Source organism: Symphalangus syndactylus, chromosome 11 (assembly GCF_028878055.3).
Source record: "Symphalangus syndactylus isolate Jambi chromosome 11, NHGRI_mSymSyn1-v2.1_pri, whole genome shotgun sequence".
Classification (NCBI taxonomy): Eukaryota; Metazoa; Chordata; class Mammalia; order Primates; family Hylobatidae; genus Symphalangus; species Symphalangus syndactylus.
Window position 1 is genome coordinate 49,350,991 of NC_072433.2, and position 19,270 is coordinate 49,370,260.

Genomic DNA, 19,270 nt, shown 5'->3' on the forward strand with positions numbered 1-19,270 from the left:
GACCTTCTTTGGAACTCCCACGTCGGTGAACTTTGGTGCCACGTCCCCTAATTCTGTCCTTGGTCATCTGCACCTGCACGGGTTAGGCTCCATGTTCCATGGACGGGAAGAGACAGGCAGGAGTCGGAATGCTTAACCGACACACTGGGGCATTTTCTCCTGTAGCCCAAGTGACCCCATGGTCTGGTTGAGCTTTGGAACCGGTCGCGTCCCCCTCGACACTGCACCCGACTCCCAGTTTCTCAATCTTGTTGGCCCCCCGGCGACCTCCGGTTCGATGAATTGCACCTGCTGAAACTCGAGTCCCCTTTGACTTGCGCTTCATGAATTATTCGTGATTCAGGTTGGAACCCCAGCTTACGACCCCCTGTAGGCCGTTCTCTGAGCTTTCCGGTCACATCGTTTCCTTTCACGCTCTTTGGTTCATCGTGGTCCTGCTCGTTCTGCTGTCAGAGGAGCAGAGAGTTGATCTTCTTGATTCTGGATACTGATACTTTCTAGGTGATCTGGATAAGCAAGATGACGACCCTCAAGAGCGGCGGAAAGGGAGCAGCCATTTGGTGGGCCGCAGGGAATCCCGCTCAGTTCCCAGGGCTCCTAGATGTGGAATCCTGGTCAGAGTTGTTCCCAGGCCAGAGAATGGAGATAGCCTGTGCATGATGGGATAGCCCTGCCTAGATCGTTCAGTGAGTCTCTAGCTCAGCTACTCTTAGGATCGCGGGGAGGACCGTGGAAAGGCCCGGTGTCAGACATCCGGAAAGAAGACGGGATGAATGTCTTACCTCTGAAGTACATCCCGAATCTGGGAGTTAACTTCAGCTTTGCTGGGGTCTATTTGGCGAATGAAAGTGTGCCTGGTGCATACGCACATCCGGCAGCCACTTCATGGGGGCCGTCGCAATTGGAACCACGCACCTGGTGTCGGCGTTTGAGCCAAATGGGGACCCGTGGTGCAAGCAACCCTCCCCACGTGTTAGCGTGCGTGAGATTCAGCTGGCGGCATTTTACTAGGTGCGTGTTGGTAGAGTGGGGTTGAGGTTTGCTTGCTCCTGTGGATGTAGAAGATGTCAAAGGTCCTGCCCAGCCCTGCGGTCCCCTCAGTCAACTGTGTTTCGGAGACATAACGATTTGGATAGCTAACAAGTCAAGAAAGTTTCAAGCCCTTGGAAGATCAGTTAAACACAAACACGGAATGAGAGTCAAAAGACAATATGTCATCTTTTTGAGAATTTTACTCACTTCAAGCACATTAAACACACACATTGACAAAGGCATGCCAGAGCCCAGTTTTCGAGGCCGAGGAAGGACCCCGAGAGCGCGCAGCGCAGCAGGCTTCCCAGCGTCCCAAACACTGCTCTCGGGGCGGGGCGCAGCGGAAGGGCTGCACCTCTCAGGGTTCCCGAACTTTTCCCTTATTCAGTCATCTAGAGAGCAAAAACACAGTCATTCCCCAGTTTCCTATTGACGTCCCAGCAGATGTCTGACTCCTGCGCGTCGCCCAGTTTCTCAGGCAACCAATCACTGGCACGGAAGCTTTTCCTGGCGCGTTTCCGGAGAGCCATGCGAACTACACTGTCCCTCACGAGAATTCAATGAGGCAGAGTCCCTGCATCGGCTCCCTGCCTGGCCTGGGCTCCCACCTCCGCAGAAGCGCCACAGCCAGGGAGCTTCGGAGTCACCGCAGAGAGTCTGCTCGCTGCTCTGCGCTCCTCAGTCCCACAGTCCCCTCCAAGTCACGGGAGCGGGAGGCCAAGGAGCCCCTGCCACCTGCCGTCTCACTCCAGGTCAGAATCGCTGTCCTCTGAGGAGGAGGAAACCTGAAGGTCCTCATAGAGGACACTCGCTGGGACACGAACACCGGGACCCTGAGACTTCTCTGAGACATGAGGGCTCTGAGCGAGGAAGGCTCCCGGCTTCTCAGGAGAGTGAAATGAGGGAGCTGTCAGGAGGCTGGAGCTCCACCATCCATTGTCCAGTCTCCGGAAGAGCACTCTGAGAGGCTGGGCCCCGTCATGGCTGGCCGCCGGGTGACGGGACACGGTGCAGGCCTGGGCAGTAGGCAGGCAAGGTCTGCTGTGCGGAGGCTGCCGGTCGATGCTGGGCACCTGGGCGGGTGTCCTCCTGCCCATCTGGGGCGACGTACTCGGTCCAAGTTCGGTTGCGGCCGGCGGAGGTTGGAGAGTGTCCGGGGCCCCGAGCTCACCTCCCTGGATGGCGTCTTCGGGGATCTGGAAGGGACCCAGTCTCGGTATCTTGGGGAAGTTCAGGCAAGCCTGAAGCGGAGCCTGGGCAGGTCTCTTGGCTCCTGGCCTGAAGCTGAGATTGGAGCCTAGGCCCAAGCTGCGTGTGGCGGCTGGTGGGCAGGGCTGTGAGGTCAGCGCGGGACGTCTGTCTTGTGCCTGGGGGCTGATGGCCTGGAGCAGGCCGTGGGTTTGCGAGGCAGCCTGGGGAACTTCTCGGCAGCCACCCTCCGGGCTGCTGTGTGTCGGCTTCACCACGAGGAGAGGCCCCGGGCCCTGGTGCCTGACTGCAGGCTGAGGGATGGGGGCCGCAGCCCCTGTCTGTCGTTCCTTTGGTCCAAGACTAGAGGGGTAGCTCACACTGGCTTTTCTGAAGGGAGACAGTGAAGCCAAGACGGAGCCCCTGTCAGACATTTCGGTAGCTGAGCCATCAGTGAGGACAGGGTCCACGCGTGGCCTCTTACTGGTTGTGTGGAGCGGCATTGGCCTGCTTGCAACCTGAAAGACAGGAAACCACACACGTTACAAGTTCCTCTGCATGGAGCCGACACGAAAATCAGCCACTTCCAAAGACGAGGGGCACGCGCCAGGAAATTCTCGATACAGAATCGACAGGTGGTCCTTGGAAGTAGGGACAGACCCTCCACCTGAGTGCTGATCAGGACAAGACTCATGAAAGATGCGCTCTCGAGCTATGTGTAGCTGATCCGAGCACACCATTGTTCAAAAGAACAATGTCTTGGGCATTAACTGGATCGGAGTGCCTCCGCTCAGCCTTCCCTGAAGTGGAAGGGACTAATGCCCTTCTGAAGGCGGGTTGGTGGCTCAAGGGTTCTCAGGAGGTGTTCTCTGAAAACCTGCATGTTCCTGGGTTTAGCCCTCTCCATGTTTGGGGCCTCTGAGGGACGAATTTCCTCACGCCGCCAGGAACATGTTGTTGGCAAGCTTGCCGTAATTGGACAGAAAGAAAGCAACGGGAAATAAGGCATCCTCAGATGCCTTCACCTGCAATCCAACTGACCTGGAAGGATGGTGGAGTCACTGACCCAAAGAAGGCAAGAAAGAGGGGTTCCCCGATTAACTCCCGCAGCCGGGAAGCTGAAAGGAAATCAACCAGTGTGACCTAGAGGAGAAAAAGACCAGGGGCCCGGGGTGACACTCACCCTCAGATCATCACAAGATTCCGTGGATCCTCTTCGATTTGGCAGCGGCTTCTCTGGAGGTTTCACGGAAAATATCCGGAGGAGAGCCTTCCTCTGCGGGTCTTGCTGCCTGCAGAACAGAAAAAGGTCATTCCGTGCCCCCTGGTTCTCCCCGGGAGACAGGGAGAACCCTGCCTGGGGCCCAGGCCCATTCCGTGTTGCGTGACACAGAAATGGACATCTGGTGCCCTTTCCGCCTCTGCACCTTCCCTCACCTGCCAACCTTCCCATCCTCCTGGTGGCCCTCTAGGCTTCCCAACTAAGGACTGTGATTTGGACTCCATTGCTTTTCCCCCTGTCATGGGGAACCTGCACGAAGCGCCCCCGCCTCTCCCCGTCCCCGAATCAACCAGAGCCAGAGGGGCTCCTGGGTGTGGAAGAACGGAGGACAAGGAGCTGCGCTCTATTTCCTGCAGCGTTCCTTCCCTGGCCCGGAGACGGAAAGGCACACGGTGTGCAGGTGCAGAGACACCATGTCCTTAGGAGGCAGTACTCTAAGAGTGGTGAAAACCCCTCCCACCGCTCACCTTGGTCTCTCTTCCTTCTCTCCTTTATCCTTGTTCAAGGGCCCCGGGTTCGCCTCCACCGGGGGCTTCCACGGTTTCAGGTTTTCCTTCCCTTCCCTCTTCCCGAAGGTCTGTGGAACCAGGGCTGCCTTCCAGCACTTCATGGGGCACCTGGTACTTCTGGCCGTGTGGCCAAAGGCCCCGCAGTCTTTGCACTTGAGCTGTGGGTGGAAAGGAAGTGATGTCAGTGAGTGAGCTGAAGCCACAGGCAGCCATCCGATGTCAACATTGAGAGGGATTATGAATTCAGAGCTGAATAAGGATTCCAAAGAGGGGACCCCGGCATGGGGGCCGTTAAGTGCTGGGAGAGTTCGGATACGATGTTCCCTCCCAAAGCCCATGTGACGGAGGACCTCTAAAAGGAAGGACTCAAGGTACCAAGGGGCACGATCGTGACCCCGATGTCAACGACACAGCCAAAGGTGGCTACACAGGATTCTAAGTAGAAAGGGAGGTTGCCCCCAAGAGTCTCTCAAGGGATTTATGGGGCCGGGGAGGAGGTCCCAAGCCACGCCCACCTCGGATGGGAAAAGCAACCTGGGTGGTGGTGACAGAAACCTTTGGAATCCAACCCAGTCTCTGAGGACCCTGTGACACCGCCTCCCCCCGCCCCAACACCCACCCCTCCCCCATTCCCAAGAGATACAGGGCTAGACTTACCCTGGGATCTTCTTCATCGGGCGGGGGAGCCCTTGGCGCAACTGGGGCCCTCCGCTGCTTCTGGAGGGTCTGGGCTCTCCCGAGTCTGTTGGCGCCAGTTTTGGGGTCACGACGGGCCAACATCTTCGTCTCCTGGGGGTTCTATGACCGCCTTTTTCGGGGGTTGAATGTTGGGTCACCTGAAACACACACAAACACACCCATATTGATGGTGAAGCACACTGGATATTCACACACACCCACAGGAAACCTCCAGCTAACTCCTTGCCGCTGTGGTCGTGAGGAGACTTCACCACCGGTCGGTCAAGTCTGTGGCTCACACTGTGCTGTGTACACCCTCAGATATTGTGTGTTCCTCTGCCATGATTACCAAGTCCGAGTGTAAACCTCGCCTGCCACAGGGCCCATGGCCTAGGGTTGGGGAGCTGAGCTTTCTGCCCCAAACAAACCACTGATTCTGAAGACTGGACTGAGGTGTATCACGATTCACGCCGGTAGAAGACACGATGATTCTATCTCCCTTGACGGCCAGAATGATGGAAGCCGCAGGGCATGGCGTGTGGCACCCTTTGGCAGGTCTGTTTGAAATCAGGGATAAGGGAGGCTTCCTGTCACAACTTGAATCCCTACCCTTGCCATTTCTAATTAGGCAACTTCCAAACACAAATTCATAGGGAGAAGTTTTCTTCCTCTCTATCGCACTAGCAGGTGATGGTCTTTCCTGTTCTATCGTTTTGGCTTTAGCTCCAGCCCCTCTTTATTTATTTTGCTGATATTTTACGCATGCCACACGAACCCGTCCAAACAAACGGTGAACAGGGGCCATAGCGTATCGATTTCTTACACGGCTGAAGGGCAAACCACCCTTTTTTCCAAACTTCTTTTCCCATTTCCCCACCAATTCAGCACGCTGGATTACATTTCCTTTCGCATTTCCATCTTGGTCTTATCCCACACGTGGAGACGGGAATGATTTCTCGTTTTCTGTTCCAAGAATTACCAGTAAGCAGAATACATCCTACCCCATCAGCAAGCCCCAGTGTGATCGATTTCTTTCACTCTCCTTCGTCTCTTCCCCCCCAAACCCCGCCCCACCCCTCAGGGACTACGTGAAACAAACAGTTGTTCAGTGAAACTAACCTGAAGTTACAGGTCAGCTTTCTTTCCTCGGCTGGCGCTCAGACGGGCAGGTGCTGGAGCAGCCCCGCTGGAAGCGATGCAGCATCCAGGAAGACCGAGGAAGGGGCGGAGAGGGACCTCTGCTTTCCAGGCTGCCTTTTATACCGCCTCTGGTCTCCGGACGTGGAGCGCACCCTAACCTGATCCATTACAGGTACCTTAATTGCAATTAACTTAATCCAATCACATGACCTGGAGACGTCTGTCTGCACAGCCCACTCTAAGATCATGTTCACCTTTGGCCGACATTCTAAAACCTACGAGTACAGCTGTAAGCTTTGAAGGATAGTTGTTCCCCGTCAGACGTGTGACACTGGTTCGTCTACCCTTGTCTCGTTTTCCGTCTTGACTGCCTTTTCTTTGTTTGTTTGTTTGTTTGTTTGTTTGTGTTAAAAAAAAAAATGTGGTAAAATAGACGCCTTTTAATTGGGCCGTGTCTACTACATCTCGACGTAGGACTCAGTGTCATCAAGGAGATTCTCCTGGACACGCCGTCACGGCCATGATCCATCTTCAGAGCTTCTCTTTCTTCCCCACGGTAAGTCTGTCAGCAGAGAACACTGACCACACCCTCATGTGTTTTCTCCTCCAGGAGGCGCTTGGAAACCACCGTGAGTTGGACTGCACTGGGAAACACAGATGAACTAAGTCAAGACCGCTTTGTCCTTCAGCGCCTGGCTCCCTTTTCAACTCGTCTTGCGACTCCAGGCATTATGCCTGAAAAGTCTCCGGGACGCCTGTGAGGCTCTACTTCCCTGGGTCCCATTGCCATTTCTCTGGATTTGCGAGGATCCACCGGACCTTCTTTGGAACTCCCACGTCGGTGAACTTTGGTGCCACGTCCCCTAATTCTGTCCTTGGTCATCTGCACCTGCACGGGTTAGGCTCCATGTTCCATGGACGGGAAGAGACAGGCAGGAGTCGGAATGCTTAACCGACACACTGGGGCATTTTCTCCTGTAGCCCAAGTGACCCCATGGTCTGGTTGAGCTTTGGAACCGGTCGCGTCCCCCTCGACACTGCACCCGACTCCCAGTTTCTCAATCTTGTTGGCCCCCCGGCGACCTCCGGTTCGATGAATTGCACCTGCTGAAACTCGAGTCCCCTTTGACTTGCGCTTCGTTAATTATTCGTGATTCAGGTTGGAACCCCAGCTTACGACCCCCTGTAGGCCGTTCTCTGAGCTTTCCGGTCACATCGTTTCCTTTCACGCTCTTTGGTTCATCGTGGTCCTGCTCGTTCTGCTGTCAGAGGAGCAGAGAGTTGATCTTCTTGATTCTGGATACTGATACTTTCTAGGTGATCTGGATAAGCAAGATGACGACCCTCAAGAGCGGCGGAAAGGGAGCAGCCATTTGGTGGGCCGCAGGGAATCCCGCTCAGTTCCCAGGGCTCCTAGATGTGGAATCCTGGTCAGAGTTGTTCCCAGGCCAGAGAATGGAGATAGCCTGTGCATGATGGGATAGCCCTGCCTAGATCGTTCAGTGAGTCTCTAGCTCAGCTACTCTTAGGATCGCGGGGAGGACCGTGGAAAGGCCCGGTGTCAGACATCCGGAAAGAAGACGGGATGAATGTCTTACCTCTGAAGTACATCCCGAATCTGGGAGTTAACTTCAGCTTTGCTGGGGTCTATTTGGCGAATGAAAGTGTGCCTGGTGCATACGCACATCCGGCAGCCACTTCATGGGGGCCGTCGCAATTGGAACCACGCACCTGGTGTCGGCGTTTGAGCCAAATGGGGACCCGTGGTGCAAGCAACCCTCCCCACGTGTTAGCGTGCGTGAGATTCAGCTGGCGGCATTTTACTAGGTGCGTGTTGGTAGAGTGGGGTTGAGGTTTGCTTGCTCCTGTGGATGTAGAAGATGTCAAAGGTCCTGCCCAGCCCTGCGGTCCCCTCAGTCAACTGTGTTTCGGAGACATAACGATTTGGATAGCTAACAAGTCAAGAAAGTTTCAAGCCCTTGGAAGATCAGTTAAACACAAACACGGAATGAGAGTCAAAAGACAATATGTCATCTTTTTGAGAATTTTACTCACTTCAAGCACATTAAACACACACATTGACAAAGGCATGCCAGAGCCCAGTTTTCGAGGCCGAGGAAGGACCCCGAGAGCGCGCAGCGCAGCAGGCTTCCCAGCGTCCCAAACACTGCTCTCGGGGCGGGGCGCAGCGGAAGGGCTGCACCTCTCAGGGTTCCCGAACTTTTCCCTTATTCAGTCATCTAGAGAGCAAAAACACAGTCATTCCCCAGTTTCCTATTGACGTCCCAGCAGATGTCTGACTCCTGCGCGTCGCCCAGTTTCTCAGGCAACCAATCACTGGCACGGAAGCTTTTCCTGGCGCGTTTCCGGAGAGCCATGCGAACTACACTGTCCCTCACGAGAATTCAATGAGGCAGAGTCCCTGCATCGGCTCCCTGCCTGGCCTGGGCTCCCACCTCCGCAGAAGCGCCACAGCCAGGGAGCTTCGGAGTCACCGCAGAGAGTCTGCTCGCTGCTCTGCGCTCCTCAGTCCCACAGTCCCCTCCAAGTCACGGGAGCGGGAGGCCAAGGAGCCCCTGCCACCTGCCGTCTCACTCCAGGTCAGAATCGCTGTCCTCTGAGGAGGAGGAAACCTGAAGGTCCTCATAGAGGACACTCGCTGGGACACGAACACCGGGACCCTGAGACTTCTCTGAGACATGAGGGCTCTGAGCGAGGAAGGCTCCCGGCTTCTCAGGAGAGTGAAATGAGGGAGCTGTCAGGAGGCTGGAGCTCCACCATCCATTGTCCAGTCTCCGGAAGAGCACTCTGAGAGGCTGGGCCCCGTCATGGCTGGCCGCCGGGTGACGGGACACGGTGCAGGCCTGGGCAGTAGGCAGGCAAGGTCTGCTGTGCGGAGGCTGCCGGTCGATGCTGGGCACCTGGGCGGGTGTCCTCCTGCCCATCTGGGGCGACGTACTCGGTCCAAGTTCGGTTGCGGCCGGCGGAGGTTGGAGAGTGTCCGGGGCCCCGAGCTCACCTCCCTGGATGGCGTCTTCGGGGATCTGGAAGGGACCCAGTCTCGGTATCTTGGGGAAGTTCAGGCAAGCCTGAAGCGGAGCCTGGGCAGGTCTCTTGGCTCCTGGCCTGAAGCTGAGATTGGAGCCTAGGCCCAAGCTGCGTGTGGCGGCTGGTGGGCAGGGCTGTGAGGTCAGCGCGGGACGTCTGTCTTGTGCCTGGGGGCTGATGGCCTGGAGCAGGCCGTGGGTTTGCGAGGCAGCCTGGGGAACTTCTCGGCAGCCACCCTCCGGGCTGCTGTGTGTCGGCTTCACCACGAGGAGAGGCCCCGGGCCCTGGTGCCTGACTGCAGGCTGAGGGATGGGGGCCGCAGCCCCTGTCTGTCGTTCCTTTGGTCCAAGACTAGAGGGGTAGCTCACACTGGCTTTTCTGAAGGGAGACAGTGAAGCCAAGACGGAGCCCCTGTCAGACATTTCGGTAGCTGAGCCATCAGTGAGGACAGGGTCCACGCGTGGCCTCTTACTGGTTGTGTGGAGCGGCATTGGCCTGCTTGCAACCTGAAAGACAGGAAACCACACACGTTACAAGTTCCTCTGCATGGAGCCGACACGAAAATCAGCCACTTCCAAAGACGAGGGGCACGCGCCAGGAAATTCTCGATACAGAATCGACAGGTGGTCCTTGGAAGTAGGGACAGACCCTCCACCTGAGTGCTGATCAGGACAAGACTCATGAAAGATGCGCTCTCGAGCTATGTGTAGCTGATCCGAGCACACCATTGTTCAAAAGAACAATGTCTTGGGCATTAACTGGATCGGAGTGCCTCCGCTCAGCCTTCCCTGAAGTGGAAGGGACTAATGCCCTTCTGAAGGCGGGTTGGTGGCTCAAGGGTTCTCAGGAGGTGTTCTCTGAAAACCTGCATGTTCCTGGGTTTAGCCCTCTCCATGTTTGGGGCCTCTGAGGGACGAATTTCCTCACGCCGCCAGGAACATGTTGTTGGCAAGCTTGCCGTAATTGGACAGAAAGAAAGCAACGGGAAATAAGGCATCCTCAGATGCCTTCACCTGCAATCCAACTGACCTGGAAGGATGGTGGAGTCACTGACCCAAAGAAGGCAAGAAAGAGGGGTTCCCCGATTAACTCCCGCAGCCGGGAAGCTGAAAGGAAATCAACCAGTGTGACCTAGAGGAGAAAAAGACCAGGGGCCCGGGGTGACACTCACCCTCAGATCATCACAAGATTCCGTGGATCCTCTTCGATTTGGCAGCGGCTTCTCTGGAGGTTTCACGGAAAATATCCGGAGGAGAGCCTTCCTCTGCGGGTCTTGCTGCCTGCAGAACAGAAAAAGGTCATTCCGTGCCCCCTGGTTCTCCCCGGGAGACAGGGAGAACCCTGCCTGGGGCCCAGGCCCATTCCGTGTTGCGTGACACAGAAATGGACATCTGGTGCCCTTTCCGCCTCTGCACCTTCCCTCACCTGCCAACCTTCCCATCCTCCTGGTGGCCCTCTAGGCTTCCCAACTAAGGACTGTGATTTGGACTCCATTGCTTTTCCCCCTGTCATGGGGAACCTGCACGAAGCGCCCCCGCCTCTCCCCGTCCCCGAATCAACCAGAGCCAGAGGGGCTCCTGGGTGTGGAAGAACGGAGGACAAGGAGCTGCGCTCTATTTCCTGCAGCGTTCCTTCCCTGGCCCGGAGACGGAAAGGCACACGGTGTGCAGGTGCAGAGACACCATGTCCTTAGGAGGCAGTACTCTAAGAGTGGTGAAAACCCCTCCCACCGCTCACCTTGGTCTCTCTTCCTTCTCTCCTTTATCCTTGTTCAAGGGCCCCGGGTTCGCCTCCACCGGGGGCTTCCACGGTTTCAGGTTTTCCTTCCCTTCCCTCTTCCCGAAGGTCTGTGGAACCAGGGCTGCCTTCCAGCACTTCATGGGGCACCTGGTACTTCTGGCCGTGTGGCCAAAGGCCCCGCAGTCTTTGCACTTGAGCTGTGGGTGGAAAGGAAGTGATGTCAGTGAGTGAGCTGAAGCCACAGGCAGCCATCCGATGTCAACATTGAGAGGGATTATGAATTCAGAGCTGAATAAGGATTCCAAAGAGGGGACCCCGGCATGGGGGCCGTTAAGTGCTGGGAGAGTTCGGATACGATGTTCCCTCCCAAAGCCCATGTGACGGAGGACCTCTAAAAGGAAGGACTCAAGGTACCAAGGGGCACGATCGTGACCCCGATGTCAACGACACAGCCAAAGGTGGCTACACAGGATTCTAAGTAGAAAGGGAGGTTGCCCCCAAGAGTCTCTCAAGGGATTTATGGGGCCGGGGAGGAGGTCCCAAGCCACGCCCACCTCGGATGGGAAAAGCAACCTGGGTGGTGGTGACAGAAACCTTTGGAATCCAACCCAGTCTCTGAGGACCCTGTGACACCGCCTCCCCCCGCCCCAACACCCACCCCTCCCCCATTCCCAAGAGATACAGGGCTAGACTTACCCTGGGATCTTCTTCATCGGGCGGGGGAGCCCTTGGCGCAACTGGGGCCCTCCGCTGCTTCTGGAGGGTCTGGGCTCTCCCGAGTCTGTTGGCGCCAGTTTTGGGGTCACGACGGGCCAACATCTTCGTCTCCTGGGGGTTCTATGACCGCCTTTTTCGGGGGTTGAATGTTGGGTCACCTGAAACACACACAAACACACCCATATTGATGGTGAAGCACACTGGATATTCACACACACCCACAGGAAACCTCCAGCTAACTCCTTGCCGCTGTGGTCGTGAGGAGACTTCACCACCGGTCGGTCAAGTCTGTGGCTCACACTGTGCTGTGTACACCCTCAGATATTGTGTGTTCCTCTGCCATGATTACCAAGTCCGAGTGTAAACCTCGCCTGCCACAGGGCCCATGGCCTAGGGTTGGGGAGCTGAGCTTTCTGCCCCAAACAAACCACTGATTCTGAAGACTGGACTGAGGTGTATCACGATTCACGCCGGTAGAAGACACGATGATTCTATCTCCCTTGACGGCCAGAATGATGGAAGCCGCAGGGCATGGCGTGTGGCACCCTTTGGCAGGTCTGTTTGAAATCAGGGATAAGGGAGGCTTCCTGTCACAACTTGAATCCCTACCCTTGCCATTTCTAATTAGGCAACTTCCAAACACAAATTCATAGGGAGAAGTTTTCTTCCTCTCTATCGCACTAGCAGGTGATGGTCTTTCCTGTTCTATCGTTTTGGCTTTAGCTCCAGCCCCTCTTTATTTATTTTGCTGATATTTTACGCATGCCACACGAACCCGTCCAAACAAACGGTGAACAGGGGCCATAGCGTATCGATTTCTTACACGGCTGAAGGGCAAACCACCCTTTTTTCCAAACTTCTTTTCCCATTTCCCCACCAATTCAGCACGCTGGATTACATTTCCTTTCGCATTTCCATCTTGGTCTTATCCCACACGTGGAGACGGGAATGATTTCTCGTTTTCTGTTCCAAGAATTACCAGTAAGCAGAATACATCCTACCCCATCAGCAAGCCCCAGTGTGATCGATTTCTTTCACTCTCCTTCGTCTCTTCCCCCCCAAACCCCGCCCCACCCCTCAGGGACTACGTGAAACAAACAGTTGTTCAGTGAAACTAACCTGAAGTTACAGGTCAGCTTTCTTTCCTCGGCTGGCGCTCAGACGGGCAGGTGCTGGAGCAGCCCCGCTGGAAGCGATGCAGCATCCAGGAAGACCGAGGAAGGGGCGGAGAGGGACCTCTGCTTTCCAGGCTGCCTTTTATACCGCCTCTGGTCTCCGGACGTGGAGCGCACCCTAACCTGATCCATTACAGGTACCTTAATTGCAATTAACTTAATCCAATCACATGACCTGGAGACGTCTGTCTGCACAGCCCACTCTAAGATCATGTTCACCTTTGGCCGACATTCTAAAACCTACGAGTACAGCTGTAAGCTTTGAAGGATAGTTGTTCCCCGTCAGACGTGTGACACTGGTTCGTCTACCCTTGTCTCGTTTTCCGTCTTGACTGCCTTTTCTTTGTTTGTTTGTTTGTTTGTTTGTTTGTGTTAAAAAAAAAAATGTGGTAAAATAGACGCCTTTTAATTGGGCCGTGTCTACTACATCTCGACGTAGGACTCAGTGTCATCAAGGAGATTCTCCTGGACACGCCGTCACGGCCATGATCCATCTTCAGAGCTTCTCTTTCTTCCCCACGGTAAGTCTGTCAGCAGAGAACACTGACCACACCCTCATGTGTTTTCTCCTCCAGGAGGCGCTTGGAAACCACCGTGAGTTGGACTGCACTGGGAAACACAGATGAACTAAGTCAAGACCGCTTTGTCCTTCAGCGCCTGGCTCCCTTTTCAACTCGTCTTGCGACTCCAGGCATTATGCCTGAAAAGTCTCCGGGACGCCTGTGAGGCTCTACTTCCCTGGGTCCCATTGCCATTTCTCTGGATTTGCGAGGATCCACCGGACCTTCTTTGGAACTCCCACGTCGGTGAACTTTGGTGCCACGTCCCCTAATTCTGTCCTTGGTCATCTGCACCTGCACGGGTTAGGCTCCATGTTCCATGGACGGGAAGAGACAGGCAGGAGTCGGAATGCTTAACCGACACACTGGGGCATTTTCTCCTGTAGCCCAAGTGACCCCATGGTCTGGTTGAGCTTTGGAACCGGTCGCGTCCCCCTCGACACTGCACCCGACTCCCAGTTTCTCAATCTTGTTGGCCCCCCGGCGACCTCCGGTTCGATGAATTGCACCTGCTGAAACTCGAGTCCCCTTTGACTTGCGCTTCGTTAATTATTCGTGATTCAGGTTGGAACCCCAGCTTACGACCCCCTGTAGGCCGTTCTCTGAGCTTTCCGGTCACATCGTTTCCTTTCACGCTCTTTGGTTCATCGTGGTCCTGCTCGTTCTGCTGTCAGAGGAGCAGAGAGTTGATCTTCTTGATTCTGGATACTGATACTTTCTAGGTGATCTGGATAAGCAAGATGACGACCCTCAAGAGCGGCGGAAAGGGAGCAGCCATTTGGTGGGCCGCAGGGAATCCCGCTCAGTTCCCAGGGCTCCTAGATGTGGAATCCTGGTCAGAGTTGTTCCCAGGCCAGAGAATGGAGATAGCCTGTGCATGATGGGATAGCCCTGCCTAGATCGTTCAGTGAGTCTCTAGCTCAGCTACTCTTAGGATCGCGGGGAGGACCGTGGAAAGGCCCGGTGTCAGACATCCGGAAAGAAGACGGGATGAATGTCTTACCTCTGAAGTACATCCCGAATCTGGGAGTTAACTTCAGCTTTGCTGGGGTCTATTTGGCGAATGAAAGTGTGCCTGGTGCATACGCACATCCGGCAGCCACTTCATGGGGGCCGTCGCAATTGGAACCACGCACCTGGTGTCGGCGTTTGAGCCAAATGGGGACCCGTGGTGCAAGCAACCCTCCCCACGTGTTAGCGTGCGTGAGATTCAGCTGGCGGCATTTTACTAGGTGCGTGTTGGTAGAGTGGGGTTGAGGTTTGCTTGCTCCTGTGGATGTAGAAGATGTCAAAGGTCCTGCCCAGCCCTGCGGTCCCCTCAGTCAACTGTGTTTCGGAGACATAACGATTTGGATAGCTAACAAGTCAAGAAAGTTTCAAGCCCTTGGAAGATCAGTTAAACACAAACACGGAATGAGAGTCAAAAGACAATATGTCATCTTTTTGAGAATTTTACTCACTTCAAGCACATTAAACACACACATTGACAAAGGCATGCCAGAGCCCAGTTTTCGAGGCCGAGGAAGGACCCCGAGAGCGCGCAGCGCAGCAGGCTTCCCAGCGTCCCAAACACTGCTCTCGGGGCGGGGCGCAGCGGAAGGGCTGCACCTCTCAGGGTTCCCGAACTTTTCCCTTATTCAGTCATCTAGAGAGCAAAAACACAGTCATTCCCCAGTTTCCTATTGACGTCCCAGCAGATGTCTGACTCCTGCGCGTCGCCCAGTTTCTCAGGCAACCAATCACTGGCACGGAAGCTTTTCCTGGCGCGTTTCCGGAGAGCCATGCGAACTACACTGTCCCTCACGAGAATTCAATGAGGCAGAGTCCCTGCATCGGCTCCCTGCCTGGCCTGGGCTCCCACCTCCGCAGAAGCGCCACAGCCAGGGAGCTTCGGAGTCACCGCAGAGAGTCTGCTCGCTGCTCTGCGCTCCTCAGTCCCACAGTCCCCTCCAAGTCACGGGAGCGGGAGGCCAAGGAGCCCCTGCCACCTGCCGTCTCACTCCAGGTCAGAATCGCTGTCCTCTGAGGAGGAGGAAACCTGAAGGTCCTCATAGAGGACACTCGCTGGGACACGAACACCGGGACCCTGAGACTTCTCTGAGACATGAGGGCTCTGAGCGAGGAAGGCTCCCGGCTTCTCAGGAGAGTGAAATGAGGGAGCTGTCAGGAGGCTGGAGCTCCACCATCCATTGTCCAGTCTCCGGAAGAGCACTCTGAGAGGCTGGGCCCCGTCATGGCTGGCCGCCGGGTGACGGGACACGGTGCAGGCCTGGGCAGTAGGCAGGCAAGGTCTGCTGTGCGGAGGCTGCCGGTCGATGCTGGGCACCTGGGCGGGTGTCCTCCTGCCCATCTGGGGCGACGTACTCGGTCCAAGTTCGGTTGCGGCCGGCGGAGGTTGGAGAGTGTCCGGGGCCCCGAGCTCACCTCCCTGGATGGCGTCTTCGGGGATCTGGAAGGGACCCAGTCTCGGTATCTTGGGGAAGTTCAGGCAAGCCTGAAGCGGAGCCTGGGCAGGTCTCTTGGCTCCTGGCCTGAAGCTGAGATTGGAGCCTAGGCCCAAGCTGCGTGTGGCGGCTGGTGGGCAGGGCTGTGAGGTCAGCGCGGGACGTCTGTCTTGTGCCTGGGGGCTGATGGCCTGGAGCAGGCCGTGGGTTTGCGAGGCAGCCTGGGGAACTTCTCGGCAGCCACCCTCCGGGCTGCTGTGTGTCGGCTTCACCACGAGGAGAGGCCCCGGGCCCTGGTGCCTGACTGCAGGCTGAGGGATGGGGGCCGCAGCCCCTGTCTGTCGTTCCTTTGGTCCAAGACTAGAGGGGTAGCTCACACTGGCTTTTCTGAAGGGAGACAGTGAAGCCAAGACGGAGCCCCTGTCAGACATTTCGGTAGCTGAGCCATCAGTGAGGACAGGGTCCACGCGTGGCCTCTTACTGGTTGTGTGGAGCGGCATTGGCCTGCTTGCAACCTGAAAGACAGGAAACCACACACGTTACAAGTTCCTCTGCATGGAGCCGACACGAAAATCAGCCACTTCCAAAGACGAGGGGCACGCGCCAGGAAATTCTCGATACAGAATCGACAGGCGGTCCTTGGAAGTAGGGACAGACCCTCCACCTGAGTGCTGATCAGGACAAGACTCATGAAAGATGCGCTCTCGAGCTATGTGTAGCTGATCCGAGCACACCATTGTTCAAAAGAACAATGTCTTGGGCATTAACTGGATCGGAGTGCCTCCGCTCAGCCTTCCCTGAAGTGGAAGGGACTAATGCCCTTCTGAAGGCGGGTTGGTGGCTCAAGGGTTCTCAGGAGGTGTTCTCTGAAAACCTGCATGTTCCTGGGTTTAGCCCTCTCCATGTTTGGGGCCTCTGAGGGACGAATTTCCTCACGCCGCCAGGAACATGTTGTTGGCAAGCTTGCCGTAATTGGACAGAAAGAAAGCAACGGGAAATAAGGCATCCTCAGATGCCTTCACCTGCAATCCAACTGACCTGGAAGGATGGTGGAGTCACTGACCCAAAGAAGGCAAGAAAGAGGGGTTCCCCGATTAACTCCCGCAGCCGGGAAGCTGAAAGGAAATCAACCAGTGTGACCTAGAGGAGAAAAAGACCAGGGGCCCGGGGTGACACTCACCCTCAGATCATCACAAGATTCCGTGGATCCTCTTCGATTTGGCAGCGGCTTCTCTGGAGGTTTCACGGAAAATATCCGGAGGAGAGCCTTCCTCTGCGGGTCTTGCTGCCTGCAGAACAGAAAAAGGTCATTCCGTGCCCCCTGGTTCTCCCCGGGAGACAGGGAGAACCCTGCCTGGGGCCCAGGCCCATTCCGTGTTGCGTGACACAGAAATGGACATCTGGTGCCCTTTCCGCCTCTGCACCTTCCCTCACCTGCCAACCTTCCCATCCTCCTGGTGGCCCTCTAGGCTTCCCAACTAAGGACTGTGATTTGGACTCCATTGCTTTTCCCCCTGTCATGGGGAACCTGCACGAAGCGCCCCCGCCTCTCCCCGTCCCCGAATCAACCAGAGCCAGAGGGGCTCCTGGGTGTGGAAGAACGGAGGACAAGGAGCTGCGCTCTATTTCCTGCAGCGTTCCTTCCCTGGCCCGGAGACGGAAAGGCACACGGTGTGCAGGTGCAGAGACACCATGTCCTTAGGAGGCAGTACTCTAAGAGTGGTGAAAACCCCTCCCACCGCTCACCTTGGTCTCTCTTCCTTCTCTCCTTTATCCTTGTTCAAGGGCCCCGGGTTCGCCTCCACCGGGGGCTTCCACGGTTTCAGGTTTTCCTTCCCTTCCCTCTTCCCGAAGGTCTGTGGAACCAGGGCTGCCTTCCAGCACTTCATGGGGCACCTGGTACTTCTGGCCGTGTGGCCAAAGGCCCCGCAGTCTTTGCACTTGAGCTGTGGGTGGAAAGGAAGTGATGTCAGTGAGTGAGCTGAAGCCACAGGCAGCCATCCGATGTCAACATTGAGAGGGATTATGAATTCAGAGCTGAATAAGGATTCCAAAGAGGGGACCCCGGCATGGGGGCCGTTAAGTGCTGGGAGAGTTCGGATACGATGTTCCCTCCCAAAGCCCATGTGACGGAGGACCTCTAAAAGGAAGGACTCAAGGTACCAAGGGGCACGATCGTGACCCCGATGTCAACGACACAGCCAAAGGTGGCTACACAGGATTCTAAGTAGAAAGGGAGGTTGCCCCCAAGAGTCTCTCAAGGGATTTATGGGGCCGGGGAGGAGGTCCCAAGCCACGCCCACCTCGGATGGGAAAAGCAACCTGGGTGGTGGTGACAGAAACCTTTGGAATCCAACCCAGTCTCTGAGGACCCTGTGACACCGCCTCCCCCCGCCCCAACACCCACCCCTCCCCCATTCCCAAGAGATACAGGGCTAGACTTACCCTGGGATCTTCTTCATCGGGCGGGGGAGCCCTTGGCGCAACTGGGGCCCTCCGCTGCTTCTGGAGGGTCTGGGCTCTCCCGAGTCTGTTGGCGCCAGTTTTGGGGTCACGACGGGCCAACATCTTCGTCTCCTGGGGGTTCTATGACCGCCTTTTTCGGGGGTTGAATGTTGGGTCACCTGAAACACACACAAACACACCCATATTGATGGTGAAGCACACTGGATATTCACACACACCCACAGGAAACCTCCAGCTAACTCCTTGCCGCTGTGGTCGTGAGGAGACTTCACCACCGGTCGGTCAAGTCTGTGGCTCACACTGTGCTGTGTACACCCTCAGATATTGTGTGATCCTCTGCCATGATTACCAAGTCCGAGTGTAAACCTCGCCTGCCACAGGGCCCATGGCCTAGGGTTGGGGAGCTGAGCTTTCTGCCCCAAACAAACCACTGATTCTGAAGACTGGACTGAGGTGTATCACGATTCACGCCGGTAGAAGACACGATGATTCTATCTCCCTTGACGGCCAGAATGATGGAAGCCGCAGGGCATGGCGTGTGGCACCCTTTGGCAGGTCTGTTTGAAATCAGGGATAAGGGAGGCTTCCTGTCACAACTTGAATCCCTACCCTTGCCATTTCTAATTAGGCAACTTCCAAACACAAATTCATAGGGAGAAGTTTTCTTCCTCTCTATCGCACTAGCAGGTGATGGTCTTTCCTGTTCTATCGTTTTGGCTTTAGCTCCAGCCCCTCTTTATTTATTTTGCTGATATTTTACGCATGCCACACGAACCCGTCCAAACAAACGGTGAACAGGGGCCATAGCGTATCGATTTCTTACACGGCTGAAGGGCAAACCACCCTTTTTTCCAAACTTCTTTTCCCATTTCCCCACCAATTCAGCACGCTGGATTACATTTCCTTTCGCATTTCCATCTTGGTCTTATCCCACACGTGGAGACGGGAATGATTTCTCGTTTTCTGTTCCAAGAATTACCAGTAAGCAGAATACATCCTACCCCATCAGCAAGCCCCAGTGTGATCGATTTCTTTCACTCTCCTTCGTCTCGTCCCCCCCAAACCCCGCCCCACCCCTCAGGGACTACGTGAAACAAACAGTTGTTCAGTGAAACTAACCTGAAGTTACAGGTCAGCTTTCTTTCCTCGGCTGGCGCTCAGACGGGCAGGTGCTGGAGCAGCCCCGCTGGAAGCGATGCAGCATCCAGGAAGACCGAGGAAGGGGCGGAGAGGGACCTCTGCTTTCCAGGCTGCCTTTTATACCGCCTCTGGTCTCCGGACGTGGAGCGCA

General features: G+C 55.8%; 3 protein-coding genes across 3 annotated transcripts; all 3 read right to left on the reverse strand.

Annotated features, from left to right (window-relative positions):
• Positions 1 to 1,145: 1,145 nt before the first annotated feature.
• Positions 1,146 to 4,791, reverse strand: LOC129493352 (putative protein FAM90A26). Its single transcript, XM_055299439.2, has 4 exons — positions 4,669 to 4,791; positions 3,970 to 4,169; positions 3,404 to 3,512; positions 1,146 to 2,738 (listed from the first exon to the last, which is right to left on the reverse strand). The coding sequence occupies exons 1-4, from the start codon at positions 4,789 to 4,791 to the stop codon at positions 1,776 to 1,778; spliced, it is 1,395 nt and encodes a 464-aa protein (XP_055155414.1). The 3' UTR covers positions 1,146 to 1,775.
• Positions 4,792 to 7,790: 2,999 nt separating this feature from the next.
• On the reverse strand, positions 7,791 to 11,436 carry LOC129493347 (putative protein FAM90A26). The gene is made up of 4 exons (XM_055299424.2): positions 11,314 to 11,436; positions 10,615 to 10,814; positions 10,049 to 10,157; positions 7,791 to 9,383 (listed from the first exon to the last, which is right to left on the reverse strand). The coding sequence occupies exons 1-4, from the start codon at positions 11,434 to 11,436 to the stop codon at positions 8,421 to 8,423; spliced, it is 1,395 nt and encodes a 464-aa protein (XP_055155399.1). The 3' UTR covers positions 7,791 to 8,420.
• A 2,999-nt stretch (positions 11,437 to 14,435) lies between these two features.
• On the reverse strand, positions 14,436 to 18,081 carry LOC129493348 (putative protein FAM90A26). The gene is made up of 4 exons (XM_055299427.2): positions 17,959 to 18,081; positions 17,260 to 17,459; positions 16,694 to 16,802; positions 14,436 to 16,028 (listed from the first exon to the last, which is right to left on the reverse strand). The coding sequence occupies exons 1-4, from the start codon at positions 18,079 to 18,081 to the stop codon at positions 15,066 to 15,068; spliced, it is 1,395 nt and encodes a 464-aa protein (XP_055155402.1). The 3' UTR covers positions 14,436 to 15,065.
• Positions 18,082 to 19,270: the final 1,189 nt, after the last annotated feature.

Excerpts from the sequence above, each read along its gene's own strand:
- LOC129493352 (XM_055299439.2), bottom strand. The coding sequence starts at position 4,791 with ATGTTGGCCCGTCGTGACCCCAAAACTGGCGCCAACAGACTCGGGAGA. Across the intron at positions 4,170-4,668 it reads CCGATGAAGAAGATCCCAGG|CTCAAGTGCAAAGACTGCGG; the intron begins GTAAGTCTAGCC and ends TTCCACCCACAG. Across the intron at positions 2,739-3,403 it reads AATCTTGTGATGATCTGAGG|GTTGCAAGCAGGCCAATGCC; the intron begins GTGAGTGTCACC and ends CCTGTCTTTCAG.
- LOC129493348 (XM_055299427.2), bottom strand. The coding sequence starts at position 18,081 with ATGTTGGCCCGTCGTGACCCCAAAACTGGCGCCAACAGACTCGGGAGA. Across the intron at positions 17,460-17,958 it reads CCGATGAAGAAGATCCCAGG|CTCAAGTGCAAAGACTGCGG; the intron begins GTAAGTCTAGCC and ends TTCCACCCACAG. Across the intron at positions 16,803-17,259 it reads GAGAAGGAAGAGAGACCAAG|GCAGCAAGACCCGCAGAGGA; the intron begins GTGAGCGGTGGG and ends TCTGTTCTGCAG.
- LOC129493347 (XM_055299424.2), bottom strand. The coding sequence starts at position 11,436 with ATGTTGGCCCGTCGTGACCCCAAAACTGGCGCCAACAGACTCGGGAGA. Across the intron at positions 10,158-10,614 it reads GAGAAGGAAGAGAGACCAAG|GCAGCAAGACCCGCAGAGGA; the intron begins GTGAGCGGTGGG and ends TCTGTTCTGCAG. Across the intron at positions 9,384-10,048 it reads AATCTTGTGATGATCTGAGG|GTTGCAAGCAGGCCAATGCC; the intron begins GTGAGTGTCACC and ends CCTGTCTTTCAG.